This window comes from Nannospalax galili, unplaced genomic scaffold (genome assembly GCF_000622305.1).
Source record: "Nannospalax galili isolate Female #2095 unplaced genomic scaffold, S.galili_v1.0 scaffold803, whole genome shotgun sequence".
Classification (NCBI taxonomy): Eukaryota; Metazoa; Chordata; class Mammalia; order Rodentia; family Spalacidae; genus Nannospalax; species Nannospalax galili.
The window spans coordinates 198,248-212,070 of record NW_008349354.1 but is presented as its reverse complement, the minus strand read 5'-3'; the positions used below and the strand labels follow the sequence as shown (position 1 = coordinate 212,070).

At 40.5% G+C, this 13,823-nt stretch overlaps 1 protein-coding gene across 1 annotated transcript; it reads left to right on the top strand.

Moving 5' to 3' along the window:
• The first annotated feature begins 2,939 nt into the window (after positions 1-2,939).
• On the top strand, positions 2,940-12,073 carry Enpp5 (ectonucleotide pyrophosphatase/phosphodiesterase family member 5). Its single transcript, XM_008846717.3, has 4 exons — positions 2,940-3,168; positions 5,726-6,589; positions 8,254-8,430; positions 10,718-12,073. Exons 2-4 carry the CDS (start codon positions 5,761-5,763, stop codon positions 11,143-11,145), a joined length of 1,434 nt encoding a protein of 477 aa, XP_008844939.1. The 5' UTR covers positions 2,940-3,168; positions 5,726-5,760; the 3' UTR covers positions 11,146-12,073.
• Positions 12,074-13,823: the final 1,750 nt, after the last annotated feature.

The window sequence follows — 13,823 nt, the reverse complement described above, 5'->3', positions numbered from 1 at the left end:
TAGTTCTACTAAGCACAAATCTACCTCTAAAGTGTATATGTGTATATATACATATATGTATATACGTATATACATGTGTATATATGTATATGTGTGTATATATGGTGATATGCTGAATCCAAACTAGGGAATGCTGATTAGTTCAGGACCAGAGTCCTAGTGGGCATCACCTACAAGTACTGAATTGTCGAGATCCACACTTTGAAGAAAATTCTAGTGGTTAGGAGATGGACCATCTCTGAAGTTCTTTATTGTAAGTGTACTTGAATGTAATCTTAATGATTTTTTAAAGGATTTATTTTTATAAAATGTGATGCATAAGATACATGTATTCATGTGGGTGCCTGCAGAGGCCAGAGATGGTGTCGAATCCCCTGGATCTGGAGTTACAGGCAGTTGTGAGTCTCCAGACATGGGGGCTAGGAACCAAACTCAGGTCCTTTAAAAGAGCAGTAAGTGCTCTTAACCATTGAGCCATCTCTCTAACCTCACACTTTTTTAAATTATAAAATAATTTGTTCATTTCTTGAACAAATTTTCATGAAATCCAACTGTAAAACAAGTAAACAACAACAAAACCCAAGAATTCTGTGCGAGAGCCCATTTGGGCTATTTTATAAAGTACAGCTCTTTTTCCTATGTTAGCACGACATTCTTTTAGCCCCTGAGGAAGATGATGATGATTCATCCCTCAACCCCCATTAGTTTTCTGTAGACCTCCCCACTGTACCCCCAAGGCTGCAAAACAAAGCTTCTGTTACTCCATTTTCATATTAGTAGCTCAATTATGATTCTAGTAATCAATGCAATATGAAACAAATGATTATAGTCAGTTACAGGCAGTGGATTATGCTGTCATAACTTGAACAGCCACTGCAACTGGATAGAAATTCAGACAATGGCAAAGTACATATGTGTAAGCTAAAATCCCAGACTTTATGCTCATCCATCCCTCTGTGCTGCCTAAGCAAGATTTCCCCCCATTAACAACATAAGTTATATTTCAAGCCTACCAGTTATCCCTAGACTTCATTATATGGTGATCTAGGAGTGGTATCTGAGCTCTCTGAGTCCCTTGTGGGTAGTGCTCTGTGTTATGAACCATGGTTAACAACTGTACTATACCTACTTCCCAAGAATAGCTGGTGAAAATGATCACAATTTCCATAAGTTTGCAAAGCAAGGCAGATTGCCATTTGAGCAGAGTCCTGCAGTATTCAATGACTCGCATAAAAGCCAGACCCGTTCTCACTCCTGCTCTGTGATGAGCATAAGTTGTTCTTTGACAGAACACAGAATTGGCTTATTGGGGTTTGGGAGGAAGCAAGGACTTATGAGACTGGACCACCTCGTTCCAACTTTGAGCAATTTCAAAGGACAAGGCTTTGTGATTTGGAACAACTTGTACAACTTCATTATCTTGGGTCTGGCTGAAACTAGAAAACAACATCCCTTCTTAATCCCATGTGTTGAGAACTCTAAAATCATTATAAATAAAAGCCATGGCAGTGTGCCCAAATGCCCTTCAGTGATGGTGTGGCCCAATTTAGCAGGTAGCGTTGGTTGGATTTGGGACTGTCCCTTCATTGGAAATAGACCAAAGGCTATGACCCCTCATTTACTAAACAGCCAAAGATGGTTATGTACTTCATAGCTCCAGCATACCAAACAGGAGTCATGATCTCTAAAAAGAAGTTAACATAATTACTGTGAATACTGCCAGTTTACCAGTCAATTAGATGTTGAAACTTAAGTTGTGGCAATCGAGAACATACTACTGCCTATTACAGACAGAATTAGAACTTTATGCAATTAGATCAGAATCAGGCTGGGGAACTGATAGACAAAGTCTCTTGAAGTATCCAGGTGCCTCAGTGATTATTTACAGTAAATACAACTGGACTCAAATAGGTAAATCAGGTACCTGACTGTACTCCTTCAGGCCCGGAAATATTAATTACAAAAAAATGTTACAATGAATTCACTGTGGTTCAAGATGAAACTAGATCACTAGCAAACCAGAAATGGGGACTACTTCCTGAGATCAAAATCAGGCCCGGAGTTTAAAGCTTTAATGTATATGTGGACATCAGACTAGATGCAACTGTCCGGTCATCTGTTGGGCTTACTTACTCCTGAAAATTAATCTAACCCTGAGCCTGGCTAGGTTGAAGTGGAGTGTTTTCAGCTGTTCCTGCTTAGATACTGTAGCTCTGTCAGACACCTAAATTGCAAATACCAGGAAGTCAAACTTTGGACTACAGAGCTGACTAGATTTGCAAAGCCTTTGGGAGGCAAAGCACATGACACCAGCTATTAATGAAGAAAAGAACTAGTGAGGGGTAGGGATATAGTTCACTCCATGAAGTGCTCCTCTGCTATGCAGAACCTGGGGTGGTGGTGCATGCCTATAACCCCAGGCCTTTAGGATCTTGAGCCAGGAAGCTCTCAAGTTCAAGGTCAACCTAGGCTACATACAGAGTCAGAGACCAGCCTGAGCTAAATGAAACCGTTTCAAAAAATAATAAACGCCATCTCAAAGAATCCTTGGGTATTTTGTTGTCCCTCCTCCGTGAAAAGGCTTCGGAGTGATGTCAATCTGTAATAAAAGGGGAAGGGGAACCTCAAGAAACCTGAGAGTAGAGTACAAAAGTGGCTTGTGATAAAGATGAGTTTCAGATCATCAGCCACTGGGATAGCTCATTACCGTCCCTCAGCATCACTGACAGGCCTTGTAGCACAGACAGGCTGCAAAAAGGTTCTGTGAGTGGCCTGCCCCGGACAGGCCCTCCTGGAGCGCCCAGCCACCTGCACATTCTCTCTAAGATATCGTGCATGCCCATCTTCACCCTCCTCTTTCTCCCTCTCCATCTTCCAAACCCACTCAGTGCCCGCCCCCGCTCCCGCGGATTGACAGGAGGCACAGCTACTCTTAGGGGCGGGTTTTTCGCCTGGCAACCCGGTAGAGGCGACAATCCCGCAGTAGCCAATGGTAGTAGAGCAGCGGGGAGGGCGGCGACACGGGTCAGGTGCTCTGCGCTGGGGCTGCGTGCAGGTGAGCCGCTGTGGGATCCGCAGGCGCCCGTCTCTCGGCCCCCCTCCCTGGGGGACTAGGCCTGACCTCGCTTCCCTGACCCAGACCTTTGCGGACCGACTGGATCTTAGTGGGTGAGTCCGGGGGCGATGGGCAGCTTGCCTCTCGACAGCTCCCAAAGCACCATCACCCCGCGTAGCCGTTGCACCCCCCCCCAAAATAAAAACGCCACCCCCGGGTTCTCGCCTGCCTCGGTGGGCGGGAGGCCTGGGAGCAAGAAAGTACCTTATTCTGAGACCTTTCTGGGTAACGGGAAGTAATCCAGATAGTGAAGAGTTGATGCATCCCCCTCCCCTTGCTAAACACCTGTTTTATAAGCCCACTCCTCCTCCTCCTCCTCCCCTCTTCTGCCCTTTGATTGGTGGTGCCCCTTCCCTCCAGATTGCCCAGGTTGTGGGGGAAGGGCTGGAACGGCCTGGGAAATCTGGATCCATATCTAGAGATTTTCAGAGCTTCCTGCATCGTTTGTGCATGGAAAAGAAAGAAATTCGTCGTCCCTTTCATCTCCGCCCGGATCTGTGTTTACTGCCTTATGTCATCTGTGTTTGGTTGGTTCTTACAGCCAAACATGCCTATGCTTTTGCTTTAGCTAGCCCGCAATCTTTAATCTTTCCTTAATCTGCTTGCCCTAGGAAAAAAAACAGTTGTCGTCTATCTATTGCAATTGACTGAATTTTCTAAAAATAGATGAAAATCAGATGTTGCATGCGATTGATTCCTTCTTAGCATTAAATTCTATCTGGTTGATAATAGCTTCCCCTTGAGTAAATCGGGGAAGAAGGGGGGGGGGCGGACCATGATCCTCAGCCACAAATGTTAGTAAATATATTTGCATTTCCTTGCACATAGCCCCCTGTTGCAACTATTTTTAAAGTTGTTTCCTTAATTGGAGGGAAAAGTGGCATTTATAGTGCAGTATTAAATTTAAGTTTGGAACCAATATCTGAAATACTTTTGGTTTAAGTAATTTCTAGTTCCAGTAAGGCTACAGTTAAAAAAAACCACTTCTTTCCTTACATATTGTTTACATATTGTTTACATATTGTTTGTGCTTCTCTCAACAAAGCAAGGATGTCAATTAAGGTTACATTTACCGCTTTCTATAATATAACAAGACAAGACAGGATCTATTTTTGAGTTATAAGAATGTATTCAGGGTGTTCAAATTAGGAAGATGTCAAAACCTGAATTCAAGAGATTTCTTTGCATAAAGTATGGTTAGAGCCATGTTTTAGTGGGCTGATAAATACCTTCCTGTAAGATGGACAGAACACAGAAAAACACAAGATCCTTGAGTATTGAAAATTTGATGAGAGCTTGGTAAGCTTTACATAGGATTGTTTATCCGTGTTTCCTATTTGCCTTGGTTTTTAATACAAGAGAAGTTTTTTAGAAATATATGCAGATTTAAAGGAAAAACAAACCTGGATTTAAAATTTAATCTGGTAAATGCTTTTTTTTAAACACATAAATAAGATTAAGTGCTAGCTAACTGTAACATTAGGAAAATCAAATTAGAGAATTATGTTTCTATTTATACTTTTTGCTCAGTGTACAGAAGCCTAAGATTTGGTTGCTAATAAATGGATACAGATTACATTTCACAAATATATTTGAAAGCTAAAAATTTTATTTCAAGAGTCCAAGTTTGTCTACATTCCTCCCTCTATTAGCACCTTATCATAAAGAATCAAACATATGAAAATATAAGGAGTTGGTTATGAAAACATAAGTATGTCTATATGTCATATATACATATATATACATGTATATATTTAAGAACCATTATTGAATATGCTAATAAGTATTTCCTGCTGCCAAGTTTCTGTACGTATTCCAGTTACAGTAAATGTTGACACGGACATTTGACTATATAAAAATTTGTGGTCAAAATTCTGTGTTGAGCAGGAATGATGCTCTGCAGGTAAGGGCACTTACAGACAAGCCTGGAAACTAGACTTCGGTCCTAGGTACTCGCATGGTGGAAGGAGAAAACCAGCTGTCCAAATTTGTCCTCTAACTTCCACATGTGCTATTGCATGTACACACACAATAAAAATGCAGAAAAACTTAAAAATATTTTATTATTTTTATCTTATGTGTATGAGTGTATTTCCTGCATGCAAGTGCACCCTTGTCATGCAATGCCTACAGAGGTCAGAAGAGGGTGTCAGATTCCCCTGAAACTGGAGTTGCAGATGGTTGTTAGCCACCATGTGGTGCTGGGAATTGAATTTGGGCCCTCTGCAAGAACAGCTAGTGCTCTTAACCACTGAGCAATCTCTCCAGCCCCAATAAAAAATGTGTTTAAAGAAATCAGAGTGATCCAGAAAATGTTTTTGATAGTTACATGCAAATTATAGTTTAAAATGCAATTGGGAAAACCTTTAAATAATTCCTTTGAGGTATATAGTTTGATGAGTTATTTGAATGTAAAAAAAAAGAAAAAGAAAATGAACGCAACTAAAAGTTTTCAGCTTAGTATCTTAAGATGGAGTTCTGCAACACATTTCCAGGCTGTGACTTACGATGTAACTGGGATAAAAAAGCACCACCACTCTGTTTGGAAGAAAGTCTACGAGTCAGACTTGTTGCTGTTAACTTCTTTATGTTTATTTGTTTATTCCACAGATTATCTTACACTGAGCTGATCCAGAACTTTGAAAATGACTCCAAAGCCTTTCATGGTGTCTTTCGCTCTGGCTGCCCTAACTCTTTCAACTACATTTTGTCTCCAGCCAGACCAACAAAAGGTTCTGCTGGTTTCATTTGATGGATTCCGTTGGGATTACTTATATAAAGTTCCAACACCCCATTTTCATCATGTCCTGAAGTACGGTGCTCATGTGAAGCAAGTCACTAATGTTTTTATCACAAAGACCTACCCTAACCATTACAGTTTGGTCACTGGCCTCTTTGCTGAAAATCATGGGATTGTTGCAAATGACATGTTCGATCCTATTCTGAACAAATCTTTCTCCTTGGATCACATGAATATTTATGATTCTGAGTTTTGGGAAGAAGCAACACCCATATGGATCACAAACCAGAGGGCAGGACACACTAGTGGAGCAGCCATGTGGCCTGGAACAGATGTAAAGATACATGACAGTTTCCCTACGTACTATCTGCCTTACAATCAGTCTGTTTCCTTTGAAGATAGAGTTGCCAAAATCATTGAATGGTTTACATCAAAAGACCCCATAAATTTTGGTCTTCTCTACTGGGAAGAACCTGATGACACGGGCCACAGTGTGGGACCTGACAGCCCTCTCATGGGGCCTGTCATTTCAGATATTGACCACAAGTTAGGATATCTGATAAAGATGCTGAAAAAGGCCAAGTTGTGGAATAATGTTAACCTAATCATCACAAGTGATCATGGGATGACCCAGTGTTCTAAGGAAAGGGTGATAGAACTTGACCAGTATGTGGATAAAGACCACTATACTCTGATTGACCAATCACCTGTAGCTGCCATCCTGCCAAAAGAAGGTAAGTCTGACCTCATGCTGATCTGAGGCTAGGACAGTATGTCAGTTTCTATGTCTTTAGAATACACTTGCTTGTGCCCTGGGAATATGCTAAGATTTAGTCCTTAGACTTTGAAAACAAAAATCTCCTTTTTGATTTTTTCCCCCTAAAATATTTAAACCTAGGCTGTAGGTTTTAAGCATTTTGGAATCACATAATATTATAAATTAACAACCTCCCTTCTCAGAAAAAGTGAGATGGATAAGTACATACAACATTTGAATTCAATTAAAGTGATTTCTTGGAAGCGCTAAGACCTTCAACAGACCCTTAATCAAGACTGTTTAATAGCAAAGCATAAAGTATGTGAAGGAGATAGAGTGCTTGTCCATCTGAAACTTAGTTTCATTGAGGTCAAGAAGTTTCACAGTGCCTTGAACCTACTAGAATCCTCACACCTGCCTCGGTGTTGGAGTCAGGGCCTCCCTGTATCCCTAGCTGGCCTGGAATTCACAGAGGTCTGCCTACCTCTGCCTCCCAAGTGCTGGGATTAAAGGCCTGCACCACCATACCCAGCAGCATTGACTACATTTTAAACATAGGCAAAGGTTTAACAGCTAGAGGCCAAAAAATGTGCAAGGCAACGCATGAGATTTGCTTTTCTGCATGATACTGTAGCGTTTTAGTTATCAAGGGAGAGAACAGATTTTAAAAAGCTGGAATAGCACAGGCCGGGGAATTGTGGCCTCAGAGGAACCAACAGGAATTCTATTAAGTGATGAATGCCCACGTATGCACCTTTGCCTACACACAGTTGTCAACTGGTAAATCACATTAAACCATCAGTTTCCCTTAGGCAGTTGGAGTGATGTTCTCTTGTGGGGGGTGGGGAGTGGAGACAAAGACTCCCCGCCCCAAAATGGATTTAAGGAACAAGAATTAAAGATAAGGGCTAAAAAGATGACTCAGCAGTTAAGAGCACTTACAGAAAACCCAGGTTCTGTTCCCAGCACCCACACGGCAGCTCACAACCACTTGTAACTCCAGGTCCAGGGGATCCCAGGCTCCGTTCCTACCCCTGTGGGATCCTTCAGGCATATGGTGCACAAACTGGCATAGGCATCCCCATATATACATAAGTAAAAAATATAATAAATCTTTAAAAAAAGAATGAAAAGACATTGGTGATATATGCTGTATTTGCATTCCTGGAAAATTCTTTAACACCTCCAGTGTACTGAGGGCATTTCCATTTCTAAAGCTGCTTTGTGCCTCTGGTCATCCTCTCCCTACCCTTGACCTCTACATACGATGTTTTCTTAGGTAGAGATTCTGTCTCTGTCCCCACAAGAAATATTCCATTGTTTGGGCTTCATAATCAATACCTTGTTATTTACTTAGTGTCATTAATACAGATGCATGTGTGTGCATGTTTAAGTCTTTAAAGAGTGGATTACTGGCTCTATAAAATGCCCTCTCTGTAAGAGAATTTACTTATGACAGAAGAGTAGCTATTTTTTTTTGCCCCTCAAGATTATTTTCTCTTAAGGGGTAGAGTTTTAACCTGCTTGGCTATTTTTCCTAGTGCTCCTGGTATTTTTCCTCTACCAGGAGTCCGTTACCCACCCTGGCTATTTGTAGGAATGTGAGTCTTGCTCTGAGATCTTTTTTCCCTTTGTCTTTAGGTAAATTTGATGAAGTCTATGAGGCGCTGGCTGAGGCTCATCCTAATCTAACCGTTTACAAAAAAGAGGAGATTCCAGAAAAATGGCATTACAAGTACAACGATCGGATTCAACCAATCGTAGCAGTGGCTGACGAAGGGTGGTATATTTTGCAGAATAAGTCAGATGACTTTCTGTGTGAGTATGTTATAGTATTTCTTCCCATTCTGCATCGTTTTTTGCTAACATGGAGGCTGTGGATAATACAGCAGTTTACTTACTGATGTTTCTACTCTGTTACTTGAATGTGGAAGGAACTATGTTGTATCAATACTACGCTATCTAGAAATGTTTCTTAGGATATTGGTCCTTGCTATATATACAAAAGAAACACACAGGGCTGAGGGTATAACTTGGTGACACACAGGCTTGGCTAGCCCATGTAAGGCACTGGGTTTGAGCCCCAGCACTGGAAAAACAGAATGTATAAAAATGTCTCTTAGTTAGAATTGAGTTTTTATCCTATCCTGTTCACTGACTAAAAGCAGTTGCATGAAAATGCGTTTGTAGTGTGTTTGTGACTCCTAATAGTACATATGTACAAGAACTTGCTTTCTGGTTCCTAACAGTTTGTACACACAAATGATGATGTGTAAATCACTATTTATACCAGGCAAACCATGAAGACCATATTCTTGCCATGAGACTAATTTCCACCTTCATATATTTGGTTTAATTGTGCAGATAGAGAAACTGCTGGAAAAAAAAAGGACTGCCATCTTTGCAATTTGCATTTACTGGCTGCCATAATTTAAGGAGGCAATCTAGGGCTTTTGGTTTTGTGAGCTGCAATTACACAATAAGTTGGTCCCATTTATTTTTGATAGCAAAACCTCATTGATTCTGTCTCTATTATATTATGCTCATTTATGCAATAAATATTTAAAGCTTGACCACTTTGGGCCTTTTCAGTCAGTGTTCTAAGAATCAATAAGTCCTAGACTCCAAAGGCAATAGTTCTCACTCAAAGTGTGTTCCCTGGCCCAGCAATCGTTTGGCAGTGAGTTAAAAAGGCACACTTGGGCCCAGTCTAGACATACCGAAATAGAAACTGTGAGGCTAGGGCCCCATCCTCTGTTTTTACATACCCCTCAGAAGCCTCGGACACAGTGAATTTGAAAACAGCGGCTCTTAGGCACTCATCGTTAAATATTGTCTCCCAAATCAAACATTTCTGGAAAGAGCTACCACTATAAAAGCAAGGTCCCTGTTCACAGAAAGGACTTTGAGTCTTAATGACTTCCTTTTGAATCTGATTTTCTAGGCGTTATATGAGAGAATTATCTCTGCTTCTTCATGTGACATAATGTCTAGGTCCCAACTTCTAATGAACACAAAAGCCATTAAATCAATTACTGATTATAGAATGGTATATTTCTCGACATTATCATCAATCAAACAGATTACCTGATATTTGCTATTGGTTCATAAATCCAGCATTATTCCTACTTGATTAAACCTAAAAGAATCCTGGCATTTAGAGCGACTTCTCTAGATGGATTGGATTTGACAGGCAGATTTCAAATTACTTTTGAGATGATGGATCAGTTCGTGACTTTCAGAAAAATTGACTTGGCGTGTTCTTTCCCTTCATTTGAATGCTGTTGTGACTTTCTTTGTAGGGAAGATAGGTATTAGAATTTGAGTCATGAGTCCTTTTCATCACCACCTTTAAAAGGAAGCCTATCAGTTGTCTGGAGCTGCTGACAGCCGCTGCCACATCTTGGCCTCTGATACCGTGTCAGGAATGTGTTCAGCTTTTATTATGCAGTGTGCATCCTTCATATTTTAGTGTAATCAGTGGATACTCATGTCAGAAGACCTTTTAGGTGGTTCTTTGTGGCTATAATAAAGCACTGAATGCTAAGCTGGATCTTAATCTGAGCCACCAAAGTCAAGACTTTTCCACTCTGTCTACAAGTCCTGACGTTTTTTTAGTGTGAACTGTAGCTGTAACTAAAGATTTGACTTCTGTGCTGTCTTGTTTTTATGTATTTCTTTTCCCTTTCTTTTGGTGAGCATGAGCTTGTCTTCTGTGACTGATAACAATACCACTTTAGAACAGAGATCTGACATGGTAGCTACCCAGTAAATGTTTGCTGAATATCAGTTGGTCAGCCTCAAAACAAGATGAAACAATCTTCCCTCATTTTCTAATGACTTGGCTTATCTTTGCTCTCCCCGTCCCTTCTCTGCTGTTTAAGGTAGTGTTGGCCCGCAAGAAAGATTTGCAATCATTTGATCTTTTATTTCTTGAGGTGAATTGTGGGCTTGACAACAGTGGAGATGATAAGAGATGATTTCATTTTTTTAAAGTCAAATTAGATAAAATTTGCACCTAAGTTCAGAACTTGACCCTACAACAGTGATTTCCGTTTTAATGCCATTTGGTTGGCTAACTTATTCATACGTTTTCTCTTTACAGTAGGCAACCATGGTTATGATAATGCATTAGCAGAAATGCATCCAATATTTTTAGCCCACGGTCCTGCCTTCAGAAAGAATGTCACAAAAGAAGCCATGAACTCCACAGATCTGTACCCACTGCTCTGCCACCTCCTCAATATCACCGCTATGCCCCACAATGGATCATTCAGGAATGTCCAGGATCTGCTCAATTCAGCAACTCCCAAAGCAATTCCTTACACACAGAGTACCACACCCCTCCTCAGTAGTGAGAAGCCAGGAGAGTGTGAACAAGAGGAGTCATACCCGTATTTCATAGGGATCTCTCTTGGTAGCATCATAGTGATTGTATTTTCTGTAGTTTTCATTAAACATTTAATTCACAGCCAAGTGCCTGCTTTACAATATATGCAGGTTGAAATTGCCCAACCATTACTACAAGCTTAATGCTTCTTCCAAATGGAATTGCATATTGAAGTGGAGCTTGCCTAATTATGTCAAAGGCAAACATTTCGAATTCTGGGAAACCAGTTTCAGACATCTGCATAGGCCATCAAGCAGTTAATCCATACTTAAGCACAATCACACGTACATACATACATATGCACAGAGAGAGCGAAACATTTGTCCCTGACAAAGATCAAAAGACGTGAGAGTATTTCTCCTGTTTTCTCTAGCTCAGTGGGTAGGTAAGATCTTGCTCTCTTTGGAGCTGGCATATATAATGTGTATATTTCACAACTTTGCACTGTTTAAAGTACCTTCTGCATTGCACTTTGCTATCCCAATTGGTACTTTTCTCTGAAATGTACTTTATAGTCACTTCTAATACCTTGGGTGCAAATGTCAACCTTTTGTATCAGTGTCACCGAATACTGGCGTTTCATGCACAAAACTGAGGGAAGTTTCTAATAATTCTTGAATAACATAGAAATCGATCTCCTTAAATAGAAGAATAAGAAAGTAAAAGCTGGTGAAACTCAGTGGCATAAACTTTGTACCCTGAATTTGGGGAGATGCCTTCCAAGCAGCAGTTTGTATCTGTGGGCATTGCAAGCTAGGTTTCTTCACCAAGGACACAGATTTTCACTTACTTTTTCCTCCAAGTAGATTCAAATACCAACAGGTTCATTCTAAACATATTGTTTCTAAATGCATAGTTAATTATTGCTCTTTGCTGATGAGCCCTAGTCCTCTGACCTCACAGTAATGAGGATACTGTGCTTCTAGAGTTCTTTTCTGTGTAGTGCAGCAGTGGCCGAAGCGCACAGACCAGGCAGTATCTGCAGTGTTTTCTCTTGCCTGTAATTATTTGCTTCTTTGAAAATGAAATCACTATTAATCACATTAAAAATCAAGTGAGATTAAAAAAAAAGTGCTTGGTTTTGTTGTTTGTTGTTTGAGTGTGAAGCAACAGGGTACAAACATCATTTAGATTTGAGTCTTTGAAGACGCAGACTTTCAAAAAGAGTTCGAAGCATATTAGGTAAAATATAGGCTGCTCGATCCTTGAAAAGAGCTTCGTAGACCCCAGAAAACAAACAAAAGCACATTCGTGCCATTCCCTTTCTCAGCATAGTAGCAAAAGGTACCTCATGGTCAACACTTAATGGGGAGAGGGGATGGTCTCTTGGGATAACAGGTAGAGGAATACCAAACAGTTTACTTAGCTCTGTTTCCGGAAATACATGAATACCCACCTACCAGGTGCTCACTTGAGTTGAAGGAAGTAGAGTTCTTCTTCATATGTTTCCTACCACCCAGTTTCTAGCTGCCTGGTCATCTCTGCCACTCTCCTTACAACAGCCTAAAGCCAAGCTTTAGATGTCTGAGTAATGAAGAAGCTGGGGTGAGACACCAGAGGACATGCAAAGAGAAGCTTTCCAAAGCTTTAGCAGACTCACAGTAGATGTCGCCCATAGATAAGTGTGACTTTTTTTGCATATTCATGCACCAGTTGGCTAATAACTAAAATGGCATCATTTCAGAAAGATGAAAAACAAAACTGACATAGTTAACATTTTAACTAAGTTTAAGTGTTTCCTAAGATTTGATGAATTACTTATAAATGATTATACTCCCTCCCCCAATGTAAAGAATATTAGTATGTAATTTTATTTTAGTAAAAATTTCTTAATAGAACAGAATAAATGCAAATGGCCACTATCCGAAAGGACACCGAGAAGTCAGAAAGCAGGTAAAAAAACACGTCACATGTCTAAACTGTAGGTCATACATTATGGAGTGTGTGAGCATGTGTGTTGGCTGACCTTGTAATTTTGAACTTATCCACAGTACTGACTTGATATGAAATTTAGTCCATTTCAAAGCCTTGCTACTCAAATGCCATGTGTACATTTATGCTGTTATGTTCAATTCAATTTTGAAGGTGCTGTTACCATAGAAGTACATTCTGTAACACTGAAAGCGAGCATTACAATTTTGATAGGGAGGTTTGATCACTGACTGCCTTGTTTACAGATACCTATGTACCTACAAAAATAGCAGCAGGAGGCTTTAGTGAAGGACAATAAAACATTTAACTTTTCCAGGAAGAAAGAAAGGCCTAGCTCTTCTGGTTGTCCTTTTTTCCCAGACATTCATTAAGAGGAAGGCTCTAAGGAATTACTCAACCACTCAATTCATCAAGGGCCTTTGCCCTTGTTATGAACAGTAACTTGAGTGACATTAGTGCCAGAGCTACAAGCAGACTGGTTTCCTGACTTAGTTTATAATCAAGCCTAGGTCAGTGGACTCCTGGTTCTTCCTAGAAGGTAGCCCTTTGGAATTCCATGCCAAGCAAGAAGTGGCTACCCAAGGCTTCTATGTTGGGCAGGCTCCGTGCTACCACTTTTGACCTCCACCTATGCGAGATTTTTAGCTTCCTTCCAAACTGGCCAGTGCTATAGGATAAAAATCCTGTGTGCTGTGCTCATTTACCAGTCTTCCCTGAGTTTCACTCAGCTAACTCTCACTACCTTGTGAGCAATTTGATGCTTTTACAACATTTAATAATAAACCTTGGCTGGAGAGATGGCTCGGTCATTAGGGTGTTTGCTGAGTAAGCAAGGGGACCTGAATTAGATTCCCAGCACCGAGGAGCAACACTTGAGATTGTGCTTTGG

What these genes read in the sequence shown, in the direction of transcription:
- Enpp5 (XM_008846717.3), top strand. Translation starts at nt 5,761, where the DNA reads ATGACTCCAAAGCCTTTCATGGTGTCTTTCGCTCTGGCTGCCCTAACT. An exon ending in TGCCATCCTGCCAAAAGAAG is followed by an intron (nt 6,590 to 8,253) that starts GTAAGTCTGACC and finishes CTTTGTCTTTAG; the next exon opens with GTAAATTTGATGAAGTCTAT. An exon ending in TAAGTCAGATGACTTTCTGT is followed by an intron (nt 8,431 to 10,717) that starts GTGAGTATGTTA and finishes TTCTCTTTACAG; the next exon opens with TAGGCAACCATGGTTATGAT.